General features: G+C 30.1%; 3 protein-coding genes across 3 annotated transcripts; all 3 read right to left on the reverse strand.

Annotated features, from left to right (window-relative positions):
• Positions 1-2638: 2638 nt before the first annotated feature.
• On the reverse strand, positions 2639-7920 carry LOC108481953 (putative disease resistance protein RGA4). Its single transcript, XM_053026087.1, is given in 4 exon segments — positions 2639-3058; positions 3693-3754; positions 3925-4383; positions 4385-7920. Coding segments are annotated over 3 exon segments (3702 nt in total). The 5' UTR covers positions 7621-7920; the 3' UTR covers positions 2639-3058; positions 3693-3747.
• A 3163-nt stretch (positions 7921-11083) lies between these two features.
• LOC108481950 (disease resistance protein RGA2-like) lies at positions 11084-14865 on the reverse strand. The gene is made up of 3 exons (XM_017785050.2): positions 12608-14865; positions 12424-12500; positions 11084-11535 (listed from the first exon to the last, which is right to left on the reverse strand). Exons 1-2 carry the CDS (start codon positions 14863-14865, stop codon positions 12440-12442), a joined length of 2319 nt encoding a protein of 772 aa, XP_017640539.1. The 3' UTR covers positions 11084-11535; positions 12424-12439.
• LOC108481784 (putative disease resistance protein RGA3) lies at positions 14768-16341 on the reverse strand. The gene has a single exon (XM_017784866.2). The coding sequence runs from the start codon at positions 16339-16341 to the stop codon at positions 14923-14925; it is 1419 nt and encodes a 472-aa protein (XP_017640355.1). The 3' UTR covers positions 14768-14922.
• Between the last annotated feature and the right edge of the window lie 6420 nt (positions 16342-22761).

A 22761-nucleotide genomic window follows, 5' to 3' on the forward strand; every position in this document is an offset into this window, starting at 1 on the left:
TCAAGGCTGCCCACTTCATCTAACATTTATCAGAAATCCCGGATTGAATGTTAATTTACATCTCATTATAATTTTTTCAAATTTATGAGTTGAAGTATATAATTAATGAGGGTTCGAGAAATTAAAGATAGGGGTAATATAATTTTTAGTCTTTGAATTTTGTAATTAGGTTCAGTTTGGTATTTATTTTTTTTTTGTTTGGTGTGACTCTTAAATTTAATAATTAAGTTTATTTTGATTCCTAAACTTGAAAAATAGAAAAGTTTGATGATGTGGTACTTTGAAATTATGCCACATCATCATTTGAAAATTAAAAAAATATATAAATTTTTAGGTGATGTTGTGGTACAATCTAAGAGTGCCACATTCAGTGTTTAAATAAATGAACTGGTACTTGAATAAGTTAGACTACCAATTTCTGATTCAACTAGTTCAATCAGTCCGACTATTGTACCAAGAATAATTAAATAATTAATTAAAAATTCATATATCTTTTTAAAATTAAAGTTGTTCAACTGTCAATTTTGTTCCAATTTTCGATTGTTATTAATTTCAAGCAATTTCTGACCCAATCAGTTCAATCTCTTTATTTGAACCATTATATCGATGAGTTCTTAGTCCGTCCAATATGGTACTATTCTAGTAACACTGGTCACATCATCAAATCTTGATAGAATTCAGGTTTAGGGACCAAACTAAAACTAGTTGTCAGCTTCAAGTACCAAAGTGGACCAATAAAAAGTACAAATATCAAAATGGACCTCATTACCAAGTTTAAGGGGCAAAAAAATTTTATATTATCCTTTAAAGATATTGTAAGCGATATTTAATTACATTAATTTCTTTGATGTTTAATTATAGACTAGCGAAAAAAGACTATTGACAAAGTAGTACCTTTTTAGTTACAATCTCAAAATCATAGAATTTAGTTCTAATTAAAAGTTGCTTAATGCACACTTTAGTTCTTGAAGTATTGTATTTCTCAATTTGGTCATTATTTTTTATTTATTTTAATACTTAATGTTATCAGATGCTTACAATTTAGTCCCTAATGATATCAGATATTCTTTGTTCAATCCTTTAGACGTCAAAAAAAACTAGCCAACCAATCATATGTTGTCACATGTTATATTAAGACATCACTATGATATCATTCAAAAAACCTTAAAAATATAAATATTTGTAAAACGTATTTAAAAATTAAAAAATAATTACAATTTATAAATTTACAAAAAATAAAAAATGCTAATATTTACTATTTTTAAATAATATTAGAAATTTCAATGTTTTTAAAATTTTATAAATCACATTTATTAAAACTTGGACATGAGATCATTAGCTCTTGGAAAGATATCACTTACAATAGTTGTTTTATAATGTAATCAATCGAATTTGATAATTGGTGGATTTTTAGGTGATAAATATGAATAAGTTTTTTTCAAATTATTAAAATAATGAAAATGTGATTTTAATTTAAAAATCATTTAAAAATAAATAAAATGATGGAAATAATAATAATAAATAACATTATTTTCATTATTTAAATAATTAAAAACATATCCAAAATTTATCACTTAAATATTTAAAAAATTAAATTTCTATATTTTAAAAAAATAGTTAACTTTTTATATTTTTATATTATTTTTTAATTTTGTAATTTTATTTTTCCTTTTTCAATAATTTTTTAGTTTTTTTTCCATTTTTAAAGATTATTTTTAAGATTTTTCAATGATGATGTCACTCATAATGTGACACATCTAAACATATGATTGGTTGAATATCTCAACCCTTAATTGTTAATGTCCAAAGGGTTAATCTAGAAACTCTAATAATGTTAGGGATTGAAGTGAATAAAAAAATTTAAAAATTAAAATAGAAAGAAGCGATATATTTTAGGGACTAAAATGTGAATTAAAAATTAAAAGTTTGACAATTGTTAAGGTAATGTAAAATAACTTGGAAAAAGAGCTTTATAAAGTTTGAAGTTAAAAGCTAAAATAAAAGAAACATTGCTAAAAGATTTGGTCAGGTAAAATATGAAAAGAAATTTTATGTATTCATGGTGGTATTATAAATGGTTTTCTTTAGCGTTTTGGAAATATAAATTATATCCATAGATAGATTAGCTTAGAAGACTATGACCCTAAAAGATATAGTAGTAATATTTTAAGTATAAATCAATCAACAAAGAAAAATGATATATTTAATAATATATATGAGGATAATGTAACATCATATAAATCATCATCATCATCATCATTTACATTGTGAATGGAGGTTTAAACATAAGGGTGAGCTTGGGGCCTTTTAGAATTTAAAAGAAAAAAATAGATTAAGATTTGGATTAAATTGAACTTAATATAAATATAAATTATATTAATATTGTACAATAGTTCAATCTAAATCTTAAGCTTCTATTTACGTGAGCACTTTTAAATTAGGATGTCGTGAATTAACTTTTTGAAGCATTTACAAATTTAAAACTAGTTTGGCATAAAAATTTATGCTGGTTTTTATATTAGTAAATAATTATAGCAAACTTAATAGTGAAATATATCACTAATAAACATAAAATAAAATACAATAATCATACGGATCCTATTAAGCGAAACACTTGATTTTTTACGTGAAAAACCCATTTAAAGCAAAAGGTAAAAACCACGGAAGTCTACTCAAAAGCTTCACTATACTCCAAGGTTTTGTTACAAGATTACAATACAAAGCCACAATAAAAAGCATACAACTCTAACATGACTATCAACAAATAATCTCAAGCAAACTAAAGAGAAAAGTTGAGAATATCACCCAAATATGTAACATTGAAAATGAAAAACCTAAAACTACAAAATCCGTATGAAAAATCCAACCTTGCACAATCGAAATCGTGGAGCCTACTAGCCATTGTCCAAAAATCAGCTCAGACAGACATCAGATAAACCCCCGATCGAGAGTTGATCAACACTGCATTGGTGAACCAAAGCTGTCTTTTATATATTATAGCTCTTTAATGTTGAAAAGGAGAACAATTCACTCCGACTCAAGCCCTATCAGCATCTCCCTTCACATCCAAAGAGAATTCAGAAATTTCATGAGTGGATACTGGATAATTCATGGAACATAAGCAGTACTGGTTTTAACAAAAGGTTAAAACATGAAAATCTCATTGTCCTTAAATTAGAAGCAATAAAATAGCAGAAAAAAAGGGATGAACAAAGCAATATATGAGACTTGTAGTTCCAAACTAAATGAATGTTTTATGGAGTTATGGTACCAATTCCCAGCTTTGTGATATCACAGACATGCAGAATTTTCATATTCTGAATTTTCAGGAATGAAATGAGGCTCATTTGCAATGTGATTCAATTTAGAGTTGTACACTGCAAATGACTATACATAGAAAGGGACTTACCATATCCACAAAATCTTTATCAAATAAAAACATAAAAGCCAGTTTGTAAATTGCAAAGATAATCATAGAAAACATTCAGTGCTTCAATAGACTAAAAAAGCAGCCTACAAATAGTTTCATAGAATGAAATGATTCCTTGGTGAGATACTTTAACATGTATGTTGGCATTGATTTGATACAACTTTAACTATTAAATGATCAAGTTTCTGCCATCAGTTTTAAATACTGTCTACATATTTTGGAGTAGAGAAGAATTGGCCAATTTGTCAAAAGAAATGCTTACTTATCTATCCATAATTTTGTTCGCAAACAGAGTCTTCAAAGTATCCATGCCCAAACTAAATCCTGCAAAATTATGCCAAAAAGAGACCAAAAGAAAATTAAAAGAAAGTTTTGTAAGAGACTAAACCAAATAGAAAGGGAATACTAATTATAAGAAGGATTGAGAGAGAAATGGTACATTTTGTATCAGAAGCCTAAAGAAGCGGAGTTGTGGTTTAAGATATTGAACTTACCTCCGACCATTAATAGTTATTTTTGCAATGTGGGAAATCTTGCACCATTCAGGGCCACTCTCCCTCTCACATCTTGTCTCTAATTGCGGACAGTTTTCAATGTCAATCCTTACTAATTTGGAGAGGCTTCGCATAACATCTACAGAAGGAAGGTACATGAGCTTCTTGCATGAACGGATCCACAGATGCAATAGAGAAGAGAGATTTCCCAACCACTCTGGCAAGGCTTCTATTCCTTGAAACTCTTCTATCGTCAATTGTTCAAGGGCAGTGAGGAATTGAAGTTGGGGGGGAAGGCTCTTTAGCTTTTGCCAACCAATCAACTTTAAAACTCGAAGGGAGGCACTGAGATATTGAATGGAACTGAGACATGCGAATTCATGCAGCTCTTCTGAGAAACCGCCAATGGCTAATTTTCCCAAGCAATTAAACCTACCAGGGCTGTCATCTGGTATCCATATCAGATCAGACAAATTTGTTGGGTCGCAACATATTTGGTAGCAGACAACTCCATCCTTCGCCTACTCTGTTAATTGTTAATTCTGTGAAAGCAGAGAGTCCATCTAAACTTGGAATGGGCTTCAAATTAGGGCAATCACTTATCATCACTTCTTTAAGGGATGGTAGTGGTGCTTTTAGTGGAAATATCTCCAATCTGTCACAGGAAACAACTTTTAATCTTTGAAGAGCGCAGAATCCTCCCAAATTTGGAACATAAGTTAAATTATGACAAAAGGAGAGCTCTAATTCTTTGAGACAAGTGGAGGTATTCAACCCGTCTCCTATCTTGCTTAAATTTTCACAATGAATAATAATAAGCTTTTCAAGAGATGAACAACTTCCTAATATTGGAACAACATTTAATTTGTCGCATCTAAGAACCGATAGATTTAGAAGAGAGGAAAACCCTTCCAAATTTGGAATCGAGCTTAAATTAGGACAACTATCTAACTCCAATTCTTTGAGACAAGTGGATGTTGTCAACCCATCTCCTATCTTGCTTAATTTTTCACACGCCAAAATGCAAAGCTTTTTAAGAGATGAACACTGTCCCATTAGTGGAACACTTCTTAAAGAAGCACAATGAAAAATATGAAGCTCCTCTAAACAAGGAAACATTGTCGTATTTGTTGTTTCCATTGTTGTCCATTCTTCTAGACTTCCCATTCCCACTAATGTCAATTTTTTCAATGCAGGAAATACTCTGATCACCTCATTCTTACTATCACTACTTTCATTGCAATAAAATTCGTTAGCCATGCATTTCACGTTTCTCAGATTTTCCAACTTAAGAAGTTGGAGATTGCGCAATTGGTCCAAAGGTGGTAGACTTTCACAGTTGGTGCAATTGATAAGTTCCAACTCCATCAAATTGTTGAGCAACAATAAACCAGTATTAGAATCACCTACTGGTTTGAACATCCATGAGGGGAAGCTTTCGCCTCGATAATTTCGAACAATTAAGCTCTGCAAATTTGAGTGGGGTTGGAGGCCTTCTATCACTTCCTTACAGTTATTACTCCAGCTAAAATCAAATATCACCTTGCATAATTTTTCTTTGCGGTGCAGATATGCTCCATGAGCCTCTTGTTTGTCTCTAACATGTCGAAGGTCGCGTATCCTTAATTCTCCACGGAGTTCGTTTAAAGATCCTAGCTCCTTAACTCGATGTCCCTTTTCTGAACCCACAAAAAATATGGGCAATGTTTGCAGACAAGTTAGGTTTCCAATTAAGACCGGTTGAATAGGTTTTCTATCAAAATACAAGTGCTTCAAGCTTATCAAGTTTCTCAATCCATCCGGAATTGTGAGTCTCCGTAAACCCAAAAGCCTCAATGTTTGCAGATTGTAAAGTTTGGTTGTAGACTTGGGTAATTCTACGATAGAAGTCTTTGAGATGTCTAAATACCTCAGGTGCTTCAATTCTCCAAGGGAAGTTGGCAACTCGAGAATATTAGAACCGACAAACTTTAGGACTCTCAAACTTGTGAAGGTTATTGATAGTTTTTTTATCACATCAATCTCTGAAAACAGCGACTGTAATTTTGGAGCAGTCATTGTCAACATTCTTGGCAATAATTCCCCATCACATCCAACATTGAGATGACGAATATGAGAAAACTCATTTAGCGTAGAAGTGGAATATTCTTGGAAAATCAAAGTATCAAACTTTGACACAGACAAAGCTAAATCATGCACCATGTCGTGCATCTTGAATGTGAGAATATTCCCGCATGTATCTTTCTCAACATCTTGAAATAAGGAAATTGATAACAATTCATTCAAGTATTTGTTACCAGTATCCATCATTTCCATAGAGCTACCAAGAAATCCTTCGGCCATCCATAGTTGGATCAGTTGCTCTTTTTCAAAGCAATAATCTTTAGGAAACATGGCACAATACGCAAAACACTTCTTCAAAGATGGAGAAGACAAATGATCGAAACTTAATTGTAACACACTTTCTATTGAACCCCATACATCACTGTTTTGAATTTTCAACCAAGTGCCTTGACTCATTTCAATGTTGCACATTATCCCTGCAATAACTTTAGCCACCAATGGCACACCTTGACACAGTTTAGCAATTTCCATTCCAATTAACTCTAATTCGTGAGACACTAGACAGCCTCTCGATGCACGTTCTTTAATTATGGACCAACATTCTTCATCTTTTAATCTTCCTGGTTGATGCCTTCGATTCGGAAGTGCTTGCATTGCTGATGCTACTACTTCGCTGCGCGTTGTAACAATAACTCTATTGCCCTCATTTTGATTAACTCCAATCAGACAATCCTTCAGTTCCTTCCATTTCGCAACATCCCACACATCATCAAGTACAAGAAGATACCTGATCTGATCCTTTTCTCCTTTGGCTCGTTCAATCTTCTCCTTGAGTTTCTTAATCATTGCATTCATATTTTGAGGAATTGAGATCTGATCGTCAGTAAAATGCTCTAACATCTCTTTTAAAATCCTCTTGACATCAAAATGATCAGAAACACACACCCAGAATTTGACATCAAAATGCCTTTTCACATTCAAATCATCATACACCAGCTTTGCTAAAGTAGTTTTGCCAAGACCTGCCATGCCTACTATTGGCACAACAGACACAATCTGTTCATCTTTGGGATTGACTAACAGGTCAACTACTTTTGAAACATCATGTTTCCTTCCGACAATGTTTGAGTCATCGGGATAGGAGATTGTCTCCACCTTTGGTCCTCCATATGCAGGAACTGGAGTTATACGATCTATAGCTCTCTGTTGAAGACCAAATTGATCGGCCAAGTTGTTAAGGTCATCCAGTGATTTAAGGATGTCCTTAATTTTATTAGCCATCTTGAGACGAAATAAAATGGAATTGTTAGAAGAAGGGAAGTCGAGTACCTTCCTCCAAATTTGGTTCCGAAGCTCCACTTTCCTTCGGAGAATTTCATAAGCAAACTCATCAAGCACATCATTGGCCTCGTAAGCAACATCTTTGAGCCTCTTCAACCAACGTTTCACTGCTTTCTCCTTTGTTTGACTTTCCATTGCATCTTGCAAGAAATCTTCGATCATTTCTAGTGAGTCACGCAATCTTTTCAGCTCCTTCTGGAAACCCCAGGCAAGGCTGGTTTGTTCAGCAGCAATTGAAATCAGTTTAGACACCAGTTCTTCAAGGACAGCACCCAAAAGAGCTTCTGCCATCTTTGCTTCTGCAATCTGGAAGGTTTGAAAGAAAATCCCACACAAAACAAAGAAGATAAGAACAAATTTGTAAGTTTGGAAATTAAACAACGATTATAGCATGTGTAAAGGATGATACTAAGTATTGGAAATCAAATGGACTAATGAAACGAAGATGAGTTGCTTTTGGTAAAGGTCAATTGAATTGCGTCTTTTTTTATGAAATATATGAAAAAGCAGGTAGGCAAGTGGGGTAGGCAAAAACAGCGTGCATTAATTTATGACTAGTTCAATTATTTTGGCATCGGATCCTTTTTTATTTTTTAATCAAATATTATGGCTCCTATTCCAAGCAATATATAAAAATTATGCTGCCACTATATAATCCAAGGCCGCTACAGAGAATCTAAATGTCTATAAAATGTGAAATGAACTGTAAAAATCAATAAAAATGTAGTTACCTCCCCTAGAAAGCTTCAAGCCGATGAAGAAACTTGGAAATAAAGACAGATTTCTGGAATGTGAGACATCTTGCACCAACAGCAAGAGGGTCTGCTTGGCTCATCTTTCATTTCATCCCCATAACTGTGAATTTTGATCTTAATTAAATTGATAAAACATATCATTTATATTTGTTTTACGATCTATATTTGAAGTTTATATATAATTTTAATAATTAAATATTATTATTAAAAAAAGTTTATAACCTAATACATTATTTACGAAATTAAATATGTCATAAATTTATATACTCTTTTACAAATTTAGAATTTAATTTTATATTTTTATTATTAAGAATTAGTCTTTTAATTTTTAATTTTTAAAATTTAAATTAATTTTTACAATGTTAATTTTTTTTAAATTTGTTGGTGTGACATGTTAAATTAAAATAAATGATTAGTTGGTTGCCATGTAAGTATGAAAATTACGTTGCAATGAACTTAAATTTAATGAAATAATTTTAAAAATATTAACTGTTGGACATAAAGTTTAAAACTTGAAATGTAAAGAAACTAAATTCTTAAAAATAAAAATATAAAGATTAAATTCTAAATTTACGAAGAATATCACATATTTTAATGTAATCAATATTGAGAAAATTAGGTGCATATGCCATTTCGAAAGAAAAATTAGGAGATTAGGCTACTTTTTTTTTTTAATTTAAGGAAATAAGCCGTTGTTCTAATATGTGGCTACCTTATAGGCATAAGTTGTTGTTCGAAATTTACCTTGCACAAAATTTTTATTTTAAAAAATAAAAAAATTAAATATGAACCGTTGGATCCCCAATAATCAGAAAATTTTAACAGTTGATTTTCTAATAATTGGACCACTGGCTAAAAATTGAAAAATAAAATAAAATCCAGCGGCTCCCAGACCCTACACTTATAATTTTTTTTTTCATTCAATTTTATCCATCCATCTTTTCTCTCAATTTCAAACTATTTTTCTCTTAGTTTTCTATCATAATATTTCAATTTTCTCTCAAAATTTTCTTCTCTCAATTTTCTATCTTAAGGGTTTATAATTTCTTGATTTTATTCGTTTTCATTATCTCAAATATTTCAAGTAAAATAATATTTATTTTTAAATTTGCTCATTTTTTGTTATCTCAATTTTCTATCTTAAGGGCATAATGATTTATCTAGTCCTCCAACTTTATTTTTTTTAAAAAAAGAGTCATCTTAGCCTTTCACTTAATTTTTACTTGTTTTAGCTCTAAAACTTGTATTGTTTGTCCAATCACCTCAAAACGGATGGAAAAGTTAGTATTTGTTAACTTTACTTACATGACATTCACACGTACATGCCATGTTTACAATTAATTAATTCTTTAAAAATCAAAATATTTTTATAATTTTATACTCTTTAATAATTTTAATAATTTTAATAAATAATTAAAATTACTTTTTATAAAATTAAAAACCAAATAAACTATTACACCCAAAAATTAATATCGACCAATGGGACAAAGTGAAGAGGACCATGCTTGATTAAATGTTGCAATTTCACTTTTAATCTCACTTAAAATTAACAATACAATTTAACTCATTTTAGCTTTGTTTGAATGGAAAAAGAAATTAGATTTTGATGTCCTCCAAAATATTAATTATTCAATTTAACTAATTTCACTTAAAATGTCACTCTACATCTTTAAATATTATTTTAACCCTTAATACATAATTCCTTACATCATCGATACATGCAAAGAAATCTTTCTTAATAAATTTACAATTTAGTCTCTAATGATATCAAACATTTTCTGTTCAATCCTTTATACATTAAAAAGAAACTAGCCAACCAATCATATCTTGCCACATGCCATACCATGAAATCATTGTGACATCATCATTTAAAAAAACCTTAAAATTTTAAAATTTATAAAATATATATATATAAAATATAAAAATACTAAATTTTACTATTTTAAAAATACTAAAAATATTAAATTTTTAGAATTTTATAAATTACATTTACTAAAACTTGAACAGGAGATCATTGTCTCTTGGAAAGATATCACTTACCATAATTGTTTTATAATTTAATCAATCGAATTTATATTTGGTAGATTTTTATGTGATAAATTTAGATAAAAAATTTTCAAATTATTTAAATAATGAAAGAGTATTATTTTAATTAAATAATCATTTAAATAATAAATATGATATTTTAAAGATTTTTAATGATGATATCACTCACCATGTGACACATGAAAACATATGATTGGCAAAATATCTCAACCCTTAGCTCTTAATGTCCAAAAAAGTAAACTGGAAACTCTAATAACATTAGAGACTGAAGTGAGAAAAAACTTTAAGGATAAAAAAAAATAATTTAGGGACTAAAATGTAAATTAAGTATTAAAAGTTTCACGATTGTTAAAGTAATGTAAAATAACTTGGAAAATAAGAGCTTTAAAAATTTTAATCTTAAAACTAAAATAAAAAGAAACATTGCTAAAAGATTTGGTCAGACATTATAAATGGGTTTTTGTAACCTTTTGGAAATATAAATTATATCCATAGATATATAAACCAATTTATAAAGAAAATGATATATATGTATTATCATATAATAATTATTTTTAAAATATAAATACATGTTTTAATAATTACTGAATGTGATCAAATTACGAGTTAGAACAAATTTAAACTATGAATTAATTATTTAAACTAACAAATTATGAGTTATGATCACTGCAAGATTTTATAGTAAAATTCGTTGACCCAAGAAATAAATAATTGATTAAGTGAGCCGAGATAAATATAAATTATATTAATAACATAGTTCAATCCAAATGTTAAAAAGAGCACCTCTAATCAGGATATCGTGAGTTAATTTTTAGGAGCATTTACAACTTTAAAACTATTTGGCATAAAAACTTAATACTGATTTTTTATATCAATTAATATTTATAGCTACCTTAATTGCACAATATATAACCAATCAACACAAAATAAAACACAATAATCGTACGAACCAATTAAACAAAACATGTGCTTTTTAACGTGGAAAACCCCTTAAAGCAAAGGGTAAAAACCATAAGACTTGAAAGTTCACTAAAAACCTTCACTATACTCTAAAGTTTGTTACAAGATCACAATACAAAACCACAATAAAAAGCATAAAACTCCAACAAAACTATCAGCCAATAATATTAAGCAAACTAACAAGAAAAGTGGAGGATATCACCCAAGTATGATTAACATTGAAAATGAAAAACCTAAAACTACAAAATCCGTAAGAAAAATCCAACCTTGCACAATCTAAATCCTCGAGCCTATTAGCCATTGTCCAAAAATCAGCTCAGACAGACATCAGATAATCCCCCGATCGAAGACTGCATTTGTGAACCAAAGCTGTCTTTTATATTATAGCTCTTCAATGTTGAAAAGGAGAACAATTCACTCTGACTCCAGCCCTATCAGCATCTCCCTTCATATCCAAAGAGAATCCAGAAATTTCATGAGTGGATACTGGAAAATTCATGGAACATAAGCAGTACTGGTTTTAACAAAAGGTTAAAACATGAAAATCCGTCCTTAAATTAGAAGCAATAAAATAGCAGAAAGAAAGAATAAAGAAAGAAATATAAGAGACTTGTAGCTCCAAACTAAATGAATGTTTTATGGAGTTATGTTATTCAATTTAGTTGTTCATTGCAAATGACTATATATAGAAAGAGACTTACCATATTCACTAAATCTTTACCAAATCAACACTTAAAAGCCAGTTTGAAAATTGCAAAGATAATCATATCATAGAATGAAGTGTCATAAATTGCATACGAAAGAAATCAAAGTCGTGCAAGAAACTTCCCCATTGATCACAACTTAAAATCAGCTCTTGAAAGGAGACACAAATGCGATGCGAGACAAGATACAAGCTTCTGATTAGAATCCAAAGAAAGGTGAATTTGTTGTCAATCACAAAAGAACCAATCACAATTGCAATTCAAAGCTGGTCGAAGTTATTCTCAAATATGATATCCATGAATCTCAAATACAAAAGAATAAAAGTTTGAAAAGAAAAGAAATTTCCTAATAAAGCTAGTCGAAGTTATTCTCAAAGGTCATACACCACTTACTTTAAATATGTCACAATATGATTTGAGAAGTTTGTAAGAGAGGGCTGCAATGATATATTTTTGTAGGAAACACAAGAAGAAAAATATGACATCCATGAAACCTTTATCAAAGTTTAAGTTAAAAACATGAGATATGAGAAAAGTGACTTATGATATCCATGGAATTTTTAATCAAGGCAAAATCTAAAGGCATCATATCTTAATTTTCTTGGAAAGGAAATAAAAGCACAACTTACTTCTGTGTCCACACATTTAATTCATAATTTGGTTCTCAAACTGATAGTCCCAAAAGTCTCCATCCATTAACTGAATTCTGCAACATTATGCCACAAAAGCCAAAAAAAATTTAAAACAAGGCTTTATATGAGACTAAATCAAGTAGCTTAGGATGAGAAGAACAACGGGTATAACTGAACTTACCTCCGACCATTAATATATATAATTGGAATGTGGGAAATCTTGGACCATTCAGGGCCACTCTGCCTCTTCCATCTTGTCTCTAATTGAGGACAACCTCGAATGTCAATTGCTTTTAATTTGGAGAGGCTTCGCATAACATCTACAGAAGGCAAGTACATGAGCTTCTTGCATTCAAAGATACCCAGACTCTCTAGAGAAGAGAGATTTCTGAACGAGTCTGGCAAGGCTTCTATTTCATAAAAACCAATCAAATATAGACGCTTTAGAGAAGATTGATTTCCCGACCACTCTGGAAAGGCTTCTATTCCTTCAAACCCAACGAACATCAAATGTTCAAGGGCAGTGGGGAGATGAAGAGGAAGACTCTTTAGCTTTCCAAAACCACCCAATCTTAGACGCTTTAGAGAAGAGAGATTTCCCAACCATTCTGGAAAGGCTTCTATTCCTTCAAACCCTTTTATCGTCAATTTTTCGAGGGCAGTGAGGAACTGAAGTTGGTGAGGAAGACTCTTTAGCTTTTCCCAACCAATCAGTTCTAGATCTAGAAGGGAGGCACTGAGATATTGAATGGAACTGGACCATGGGAATTCTTGTAGCTCTTCTGAGAAACCGCCTATAGCTAATTCTCTCAAGCAGTTAAGCCTACCAAGGCTGTCATCTTGAATCCATGTCGGATCAGGCAAATTTAATATTGTTAGACGGCAAAGGGAAACGTTGGATTGCAACATATTTGGTAGCAGACGGCTCCATTCTTCGCCTACTCCGTTAATTATTAATTCTGTGAGAGAAGAGAGTCCATCTAAACTTGGAATGGGCTTCAAATTAGGGCAATCACGTATCATCAATTTTTTAAGGGATGACAGTGGTGCTTTTAGTGGAAAGCTCTCCAATTTGTCACAGCCCTCAACTAATAGATTTTCAAGAGATGAAAATCCTTCCAAATTTGGGATCGAACTTAAATTAGGACAATCTTGTAGCTCTAATTCTTTGAGACAAGTGGAGGTAGATAATCCATCTCCAATCTTGCTTAATTTTTCACAATGGAAAATGGTAAGCTTTTCAAGAGAATAACATTGTCCCGTCAGTGGAACACTTTTCAACAGGGGACAATCCCAAATCTTCAGCCGCTCCAAGCAAGGAAACATGATCGTCTTTGTTTCCGCCATTGCTGTCCATTCTTCTAGACTTTCCATCCCACTTAAGGTGAATTTTTTCAATGCAGGAAACACCTTGATCACCTCATTCATACCATCAACACCTTCGTTGCAATAAAATTCATTACCCATGCGTTTCACTTTCTTCAGATTTCTCAACTTAAGATACTGGAGATTGAGCAATTGGCCCAGAGGTGGAAGACTTTCACAGTTGATGCCATTGAAAATGTCCAGCTCCATCAATTTTTTAAGCAAAAACTGATCAGTATTAGAATCAATAACAGGTCTGAACATCCATGAGGGAAAGCTTTTGCCTTGATAATTGATAACAGTTAAGCTTTCCAAATTTGGGTGGGGTTGGAGACCTTCCATCACTTCCTCACTGTTATAACCACCACTCCCACTATGACTCACTTCAAAACCAAATATCAACTTGCACAATTTTCCTTTAAGGCGTAGATTTGCTCCATTAGCCTCTTGTTTGTCTCTAACACCCCGAAGATGGCATATCTTCAGTTCTCCACGCAGTTCGTTTAGGGATCCTAACTCCTTAATCGAACGTCCCCTTTCTGATCCCACAAAAAATATGGGTAATGTTTGAAGACAAGTTAGCTTTCCAATATTAACTGGCTGAAGTTCTTTTCTATCAAAATACAAGTGCTTCAAGCTTATCAAAATTTCCAATCCATCTGGAAGTGTGAGTCCCGGTAAACCCAAGAGCCTCAATGTTTGCAGATTGTAAAGTTTGGTTGTGGACTTAGGCAGTGCTTTGATAGAAGTCCTTGAGATGTCCAAATACCTCAAGTGCTTTAATTCTCCAAGGGAATCTGGCAACTCACAAATATTAGCAGCACCAACAAACTTTAGGACTCTTAATCTTGTGAAGCTTTTTGGTAGTTTCTTGAACACATCAATCTCTGAAAACAACGAGTATAATTTTGGAGCAACCACCGTTAAAATTTCTGGTAATGATTCCCCATTACACCCAACATTGAGATGACGAATATGAGAACACTCATTCGAGGCGAGAGTGGAATTCTCTTGAAAAAACAAAGTATCAAACTTTGACACAGACAAAGATAAATCATGCACCAAGTCGTGCATCTTGAATGTGAGAATATTCCCAAATTTGTCCTTCCCGACATCTTGAAATAAGGAATTTCATAACAACTCATTCAAGTATTTGTCACCAATATCCATCATTGCCATAGAGCTGCCAAGAAATCCTTCAGCCATCCACAGTTGGATCAATTCCTCTTTTTTAAAGAAATAATCTTTAGGAAACATGGCAGAGTATGCAAAACACTTCTTCAAAGGTGGAGAAGACAAGTGATCGAAACTTAACTTTAACACCCTTTCCATTGAACCCCATGCATCACTTCTTTGAATTTTCGACCATGCGCAAGGACTCCTTTCGATTTTGCGCATTATCCCTCCCATAAGTTTAGCTACCAATGGCACACCTCGACATTGCTTAGCAATTTCATTTCCAATTAACTCTAATTCGTGAGACATTGGAGAGGCCCTTAGTGCTTGTTGTTTTATTAGGGACCAGCATTCTTCATCTCCTAGTCTTCCTGGTTGATGCCTTTGATTTGGAAGTGCTTGCACTTTTGACGCTACATCTTGAATGCGTGTTGTCACAATAACTCCATTCCCACCATTTTTACTGATTTCCATCAGATGATCCTTCAGTGCGTCCCATTTTTCAAAACTCCACACATCATCAAGTACAAGAAGATACTTGATCTGATCCTTTCCTCGTTTGGGCCGTTCAATCTTCTCCTTGAGTTTCTTAACCATTGCATTCATATTTTGAGGAATTGAGATCTGATCATCAGTAAAATGCTCTAACATCTCTTTTAAAATCCTCTTGACATCAAAATGTTCAGAAACACACACCCAGAATTTGACATCAAAATGTCTTGCCACATTCGAATCATTGTACACCAGCTTTGCTAAAGTAGTTTTGCCAAGACCTGCCATGCCTACTATTGGCACAACAGAAACAATCTGTTCATCTTTGGGATTGACTAACAGGTCAACTACTTTTGAGACATCATTTTTCCTTCCAATAATGTTTAAGCCCGTGAGGACGGAGCTCGTCTCCTCCTCTCGTCGTCTATACTCAGGGTCTGGATCGGTAGCTCTCTTTTGGAGACCAAAATCAGTGGCCAATTTGTTAAGGTCATCCAGTGTGTTAAGGATGTCCTTAATTTTATTAGCCATGTTGCGACGAAATACAAAGGGATTGGAGGGGGAACAAAAGTCTCGTACCTTCCTCCTCATTTGGTTTCGAATCTCCACTTTCCTTCGGAGAATTTCATAAGCAAACTCATCAAGGACATCATCGGCCTCATAAGCAACATCTTTGAGCCTCTGCAACCAAACCTTCACTGCTTCGTCCTTCGTTTGCCTTTCCTCTGCATCTTGAAAGAAAGCTTTGATCATTTGTAGTGAGTCATCCAGTCTTTTCAGCTCCTTCTTGAAACCCAATGCAAGGCCGATTCGTTCAGCGGTAATAGAAATCAGTTTAGACACCACCCCTTCTAGGACAGCACCCAAAAGTGCTTCTGCCATCTTTGCTTCTGCAATCTAGGTCTGAAATGTAAGGAAATATTTGTTCTTTAAAAGATCCCACTCGAAATAAAGAGGAAAAGAAGAAATTCGTAACTCGGAAAATTAAAGCAACAGGATACTGAGTCCAGGAAATGAAATAAAGCTGAAGATGAACTGGTTCAGTAAAAGTGAACTGAATTGTGTTTTGAGTTTTGTAGAGTTTGTTGTGCATTATTTGGAATCATAGTTTTATACCACTTTTTTATAGAGTTATATTTTTCTATGTGTATATAATTAATATTTTAATAATTTAATTATTAAAATTATTAAATATTTGTACTTATTATGTATACAAATTTTATAATTAATTTGATATTTCTATAATATTAATTTAAAATATTATCCAGATTAATATATATTTAATTATTTAAAAATAATTAAAACTTTTAATTAAGGCTAAAATGTGTGGTCTCGTTTTTCTTTTGCAATGGTAGTAGGACAACACATTTTAAGAGTCATGACGAATGAGTCATCCACCCGAGCCGGTTTGATTTGGATAAGAAGTTTGCACTCACTTTGTCTTATCCTGCCCAATTAAATGATTTTTAAATTTAATTATAAAAATGCAAAAATATATAGGCTTATTGGGTGGGCCGTGTTTGAAATTGTGCTTGATTTTTAAAATTGTTTCAATCCGATCCATAATTGATATACCAATTAAAATTAATATTAATGTACAAAATTTACATATTAATATTATGATTATTTAAATTAATTTATAAATAATTTTCTTGACATCTTATTTTTAGAAAAGAAAGTCATCTATTTTAAAATATTATTATGTTAATTTGGAACATAAAACCTATAAGATTTAAGTATTTCAACATATCGTTGAATTCGAGTATACTTTTACATCTTTTTTATTTTTATTTTTATGATCTAACATGATAGTTTCTAGTTAATTAATAATAATGTAATGGTTTAGTTAATTCAACTAATGAAAATAGTCAAAATTGTTTGTAAGCATATGAAAGCTAAAAACTGAAAAACTGGTAAAAATTTGAAACAAATATATATTATTTTAATATCATATAATAATTCAGCTCAAATTTATAAACACTTCTAAATTATTTTTGAGAGATTTTAATGGGCAGATAACACTGGTTATATCATCAAATTTTGACAGAATTTAGGTTTTTGGACCAAACCGAAATTAGTTGTCAACTTTAAGTATCAAAGTGGACCAATAAAAAATATAGATATCAAAATAGACCGGGGTAAAAATATAGAATAGTTGTAGACAAATAAGCAACTTTTTAGTTACAATCTAAAAATCATAGAATTTAGTTCTAATTAAAAGTTGGCTTAATATACACTTTAGTTCTTGAAGTATATTGTTTTTCTCATTTTGGTCATTTTTTTGGATTACTTGAGTCCCTAATGTTATCAGACATTCACAATTTAGTCCCTAATGATATCAAACTTTTTTTGTTCAATTCTTTAGACATTAAAAAAAAACTAGCCAACCAATCATATCTTGTCAACATCACTGTGACACCATCATTTGAAAATAAATTCCTTAAAATTTGTAAAAAAGAATATTTAAAATTACAAAGAATATTAAAATTAAAATTTACAAAAAAATTATAAAATATAAAAATAATAAATTTTACTATTTAAAAAAATATTAGAAATTTTAGATTTCTAAAATTTTAAAAATCACATTTACTAAAGCTTGAACATGATATCATTGTCTCTTGGAAGGATATCACTTGCAGTAGTTGTTTTATAATTTAATCAATTGGAATTTATATTTGGTAGATTTTTAGGTGATAAATTTGAATAAAATTTTTCATATTATTTTAATTAAATAACCATTTAAATAATAAATATGATTTCTTTTTAAGATTTTTCGAATGATGATATCACTCAAAGATGTGATACATGAAAATATATGACTGACTAAATAACTCAACCCTTAGTTCTTAATGTCCAAAAGTGTAAACTAGAAACTCTAATAACATTGGGGACTGAAGTGAGCAAAAAAACTTTTAAGGATCAAAATTGAAAAAGTGATATATTTTAGGGACTAAAATGTGAATTAAGTATTAAAATATGTAAAGAAATTTTATGATTCAAAAGCCTCGTTTTTTAAATATCAAATAGAAATGATTCATCCAACATATCAAAGCTTACATTCTTTCCTACATTTATATGATTTGTAACCCTTTTTTAAATTTTATTTTAAATATAATTGAAAAATACTTTATTTTTAAAGTTTTAATCAGTAATATTTTTTTACAACCACAACTGTCTTTTATTTGTTTTAGAGTCTAAATAATGAATTTTTAATCTACACATAGTTTCTTTCCTTCTTTCTTTTTTTTTTTACAATTTCTATTTAAAATTAAAATTTAATTTAATTGTTTAATTCTGAAATACTAAAACAATTATCGGTGCTACTTATTAAGTAAAGAAGTCATTTGAAACTGAAAATTATAAATGAATAAAAATGAAAGTCTACCTTATTTTATAATATATGTTATAATATGATATGATAATGATATGAAACAGATTGATTAAGTTTGGAAATAATGGTATAATTGCATCTTAAATTTGATAAAGAAAGTATGATGAGTTAGAGAAGATTTTAAAGGAATGACTTTTTGGAAGATAAAAAGGAAGGATTATTGAAAGTTAAGTAGAACCAATTTATTTTTAGTTCCGTAATTGCAATTGTATTTATAATAAATAGGTTAAAATATGCCATAAATTTATATACTCTTTACAAATTTAAAATTTAATTTTTATATTTTTATATTTTTATATTTTTATTTTTTTATTTTTAGTCTTTTAATTTTTAATTTTTTAATTTCAAATTAATTTTTACAATGTTATTTTTTTCTTAAATTTATTGGTGTGACACGTTAAAATAAAATAAATGATTAGTTTGTTGCAATTTAAGTATGAAAATTACGTTACAATGAACCTGAATTTAATGAAATAATTTTAAAAATGTTAACTGTTGGACATAAATTTTAAAATCTAAAATGTAAAGAGATTAAATTCTAAAAATAAAAATATAGGAATTAAATTCTAAATTTACAAAGAGTACAAGAACTTATCACATATTTTACTCTAATAAATATTGGGAAAATTAGGTGCATATGCCATTCCGAAAGAAAAATTAGGAGCTTGGGCTACTTTTTTTAAAAAAATTTAAGGAAATAAGATGTTCTTCTGATACGTGACTACCTTATAGGCATAAGTTGTTGTTCGAAATTTACCCTGCACAAAATTTTAGTTTTAAAAAATAAAATAAAAATTAAATATGAACCATTGGATCCCCAATAATTAGAAAATTTTAACAGTTGAATTTCTAAACATTGGACCAATGGCTAAAAATTGAAAAAAAAAAAAAGAAGAAAAAAAAACATCAAGCGGCTCCCAAACCCTACCCCTATATAAACCCCTCCACTTATAATTTTTTTTCATTCAATTTTATCCATCCATCTTTTCTCTCAATTTCAAACTATTTTTCTCTTAATTTTCTATCATAATATTTCAATTTTCTCTCAAAATTTTCTTCTCTCAATTTTCTATTTTAAGGGTTTATAATTTCTTGATTTTATTCGTTTTTCATTATCTTAAATATTTCAAGTAAAATAATATTTATTTTTAAATTTGTTCATTTTTTCATTATCTCAATTTTCTATCTTAAGAGCATAATGACTTATCTAGTCCTCTAACTTTATAAAAAAAAAGAATCATCTTAGCCTTTCACTTAATTTTTACCTGTTTTAGTTCTGGAACTTGCATTGTTTGTCAAATCACCCCAAAATAGATGGAAAAATTAACATTTGTTAACTTTGCTTACATGACATTCACATATACATGCCACGTTTACAATTAATTAATTCTTTACAAATCAAAATATTTTCTTATAATTTTTATACCCTTTAATAATTTTAATAATTTAAATAAATGATTAAAATTATTTTTTTATTAAATTAAAAAACCAAATAAATTATTACACCCAAAAATTAATATCAGACCAATGGGACAAAGTGAAGAGGACCATGCTTGATTAAATGTTGCAATTTCACTTTTAATCTCACTTAAAAATTAACAATACAATTTAACTCATTTTAGCTTTGTTTGAATGGAAAAAGAAATTAGATTTTAATGTCAACCAAAATATTAATTATTCAATTTAACCAATTTCACATAAAATGTCACTCTCGTCTTTAAATATTATTTTAACCCTTAATACAAAATTCCTTACATCATCGATACATGCTGTCGAAACCATCCTTTGGTTTAAAAAATTTTAAATTTAATAAAAAAAGGGGAATCGACTTTGGAAAAATAAATACTTGGAGTCGCCACCGATCTTTTGTTTTTGGGTGTGATCGGATCACCTAAGAATAAGGTTATTTGAATAAAACATTTTAGTTTACTAAAACAAAGATTTTGGTCTACTTAATTTTGAGAAAACGGATTCGAGTCGGTTACGCATGAGGAAGGATTAGCACCCTCATTACGCCCAAGATTGGTACCAAATCGATTTAATCATCGTCCTTGTGTCTAAATTAAAAGTTTGTTTGAAATGTGGTTCCTTTTATAACGTTTGAGTAATCCGAGTTGGTTGCCAAACTTTCTTGTTTCGACGTCCGAAAGTATATAATTTGAGAATTACAGAAGGATGCTCAACTATTTAGTCCAACGAAAAAATCGAAACCCAACACAGTAGGGTACGATTTCTCGAATTCCCAAATATTGACCATTGCCTTACTTTATAAAATACGTGTGAAAATTCCGAGGAGATATTCGATTATTTTGGACAAATGAAAAAGCGCAACCCAGCACGATAGGGCTTGATTCTCAAATTGCCAAACGCCGAATATTGTCTTCGTTTTAAATATTTTTAGAAGATATAAATGGAATTTTGAAGGGAAGCCCGATTATTTTGAGCAAACGCAAAATTGCAACCCAATACGTTAGGGCACGATTCCGCGAATTGCCAAACATCGAACCTTGTCTTCGTTTTGGGGAATTTTAAAAGTCGTGAGTGAAATTTTGAAGTGATATTCGATTATTTCAAGCAAACGCGGAATTGCAACCCAACACGTTAGGGCACGATTCCGCGAATTGCCAAACATCGAATCCCGTCTTCGTTTTGAAGAATTTTTGAATGAGTACTTAAAACATGTTAATTCAATTTGAAGTAAAATGACATTAATCGTAAAAAATTTGGGTTTTATAAAACCACATTTCAAAAATCAAGGGAAACGATGATATGGGGTAAAAGGCACGTAGGATGGTACGATGCTTGATGAATAAGAATATTAATCGACTAGCAGAATAAGCAATTAAATATAATTAATCTAAAAATTATGACCTAATTTCAATCACGTATGAATAACAATTGACATATCGATAGGATGAATACCATGTAATAATAACATATGCTACAATATAAAACAACCAACAGAATATATGCGAAACAAAATAGAATTCGAAAATCAAAGTAGTATAAGGCGATGTCGAAACAAAAACGACCTAATGAACCAAATATTTATACGACTCGCGAATTAATGAATTAATGCATTTTAGAATCTATTAAAAAAAACTATAAATATATACTTAATCATTTAAAATACATATTATAAAATCAATGTCTTTATCGAATATCATATTAAAACATCAAGTAATATTGACCTAAAAAAGGGGATTTATAGTACGAACCATTCAAAATATGTGTAGAATATTTTACAAATGATAATAATAAAATGTATAATACAATGTAGTCTTCAAAAACATAATGGTTCCATAAATTATATGTATATATAACTTAAAAAAACATAATTACTTGTAAAAGCATAGAAATACAATGCATATTTAAATTAATTTTATAATAACTTAGATAATAGTTTTAAGAACGTGCTCATATATATATAAAGAAAACTACGTATATAAATATATAAATTTAATAACATAAATATGGATTAAGCGTGAGACGTTAAGAAAAATATATATCTACCATAATAATTTAAAAGCTATGTTATGAGAGATTATACGATAAAATATGAGAATATGTATTTAAAAGAAACTATATATAGCATAATGTAAGACTAATAACGTGCATAAAAAGGTAACCTTATTATAAAGTATATATATATAGAGAGAGGAGTTTAAACCAAACAAATTTAAAAGAGAATAAATAGATAGATATATGTATGTATAGTTGCGTATATAGGTATATATATATGGGATAATGTTATGCTAAAATTAAGAATGAATTTAAAAGACATTATATGAATAAAATAACATAAAGTTGATCATACACAAATAATAAAATGCACTTTATTATAAAATACATATATATGTTTGTACAATGACGTATGCCAAAACACAAAAAAAAACATTTATGTAAAACAG

The sequence above is a fragment of the Gossypium arboreum genome, chromosome 1 (genome assembly GCF_025698485.1).
Source record: "Gossypium arboreum isolate Shixiya-1 chromosome 1, ASM2569848v2, whole genome shotgun sequence".
Lineage (NCBI taxonomy): Eukaryota > Viridiplantae > Streptophyta > Magnoliopsida > Malvales > Malvaceae > Gossypium > Gossypium arboreum.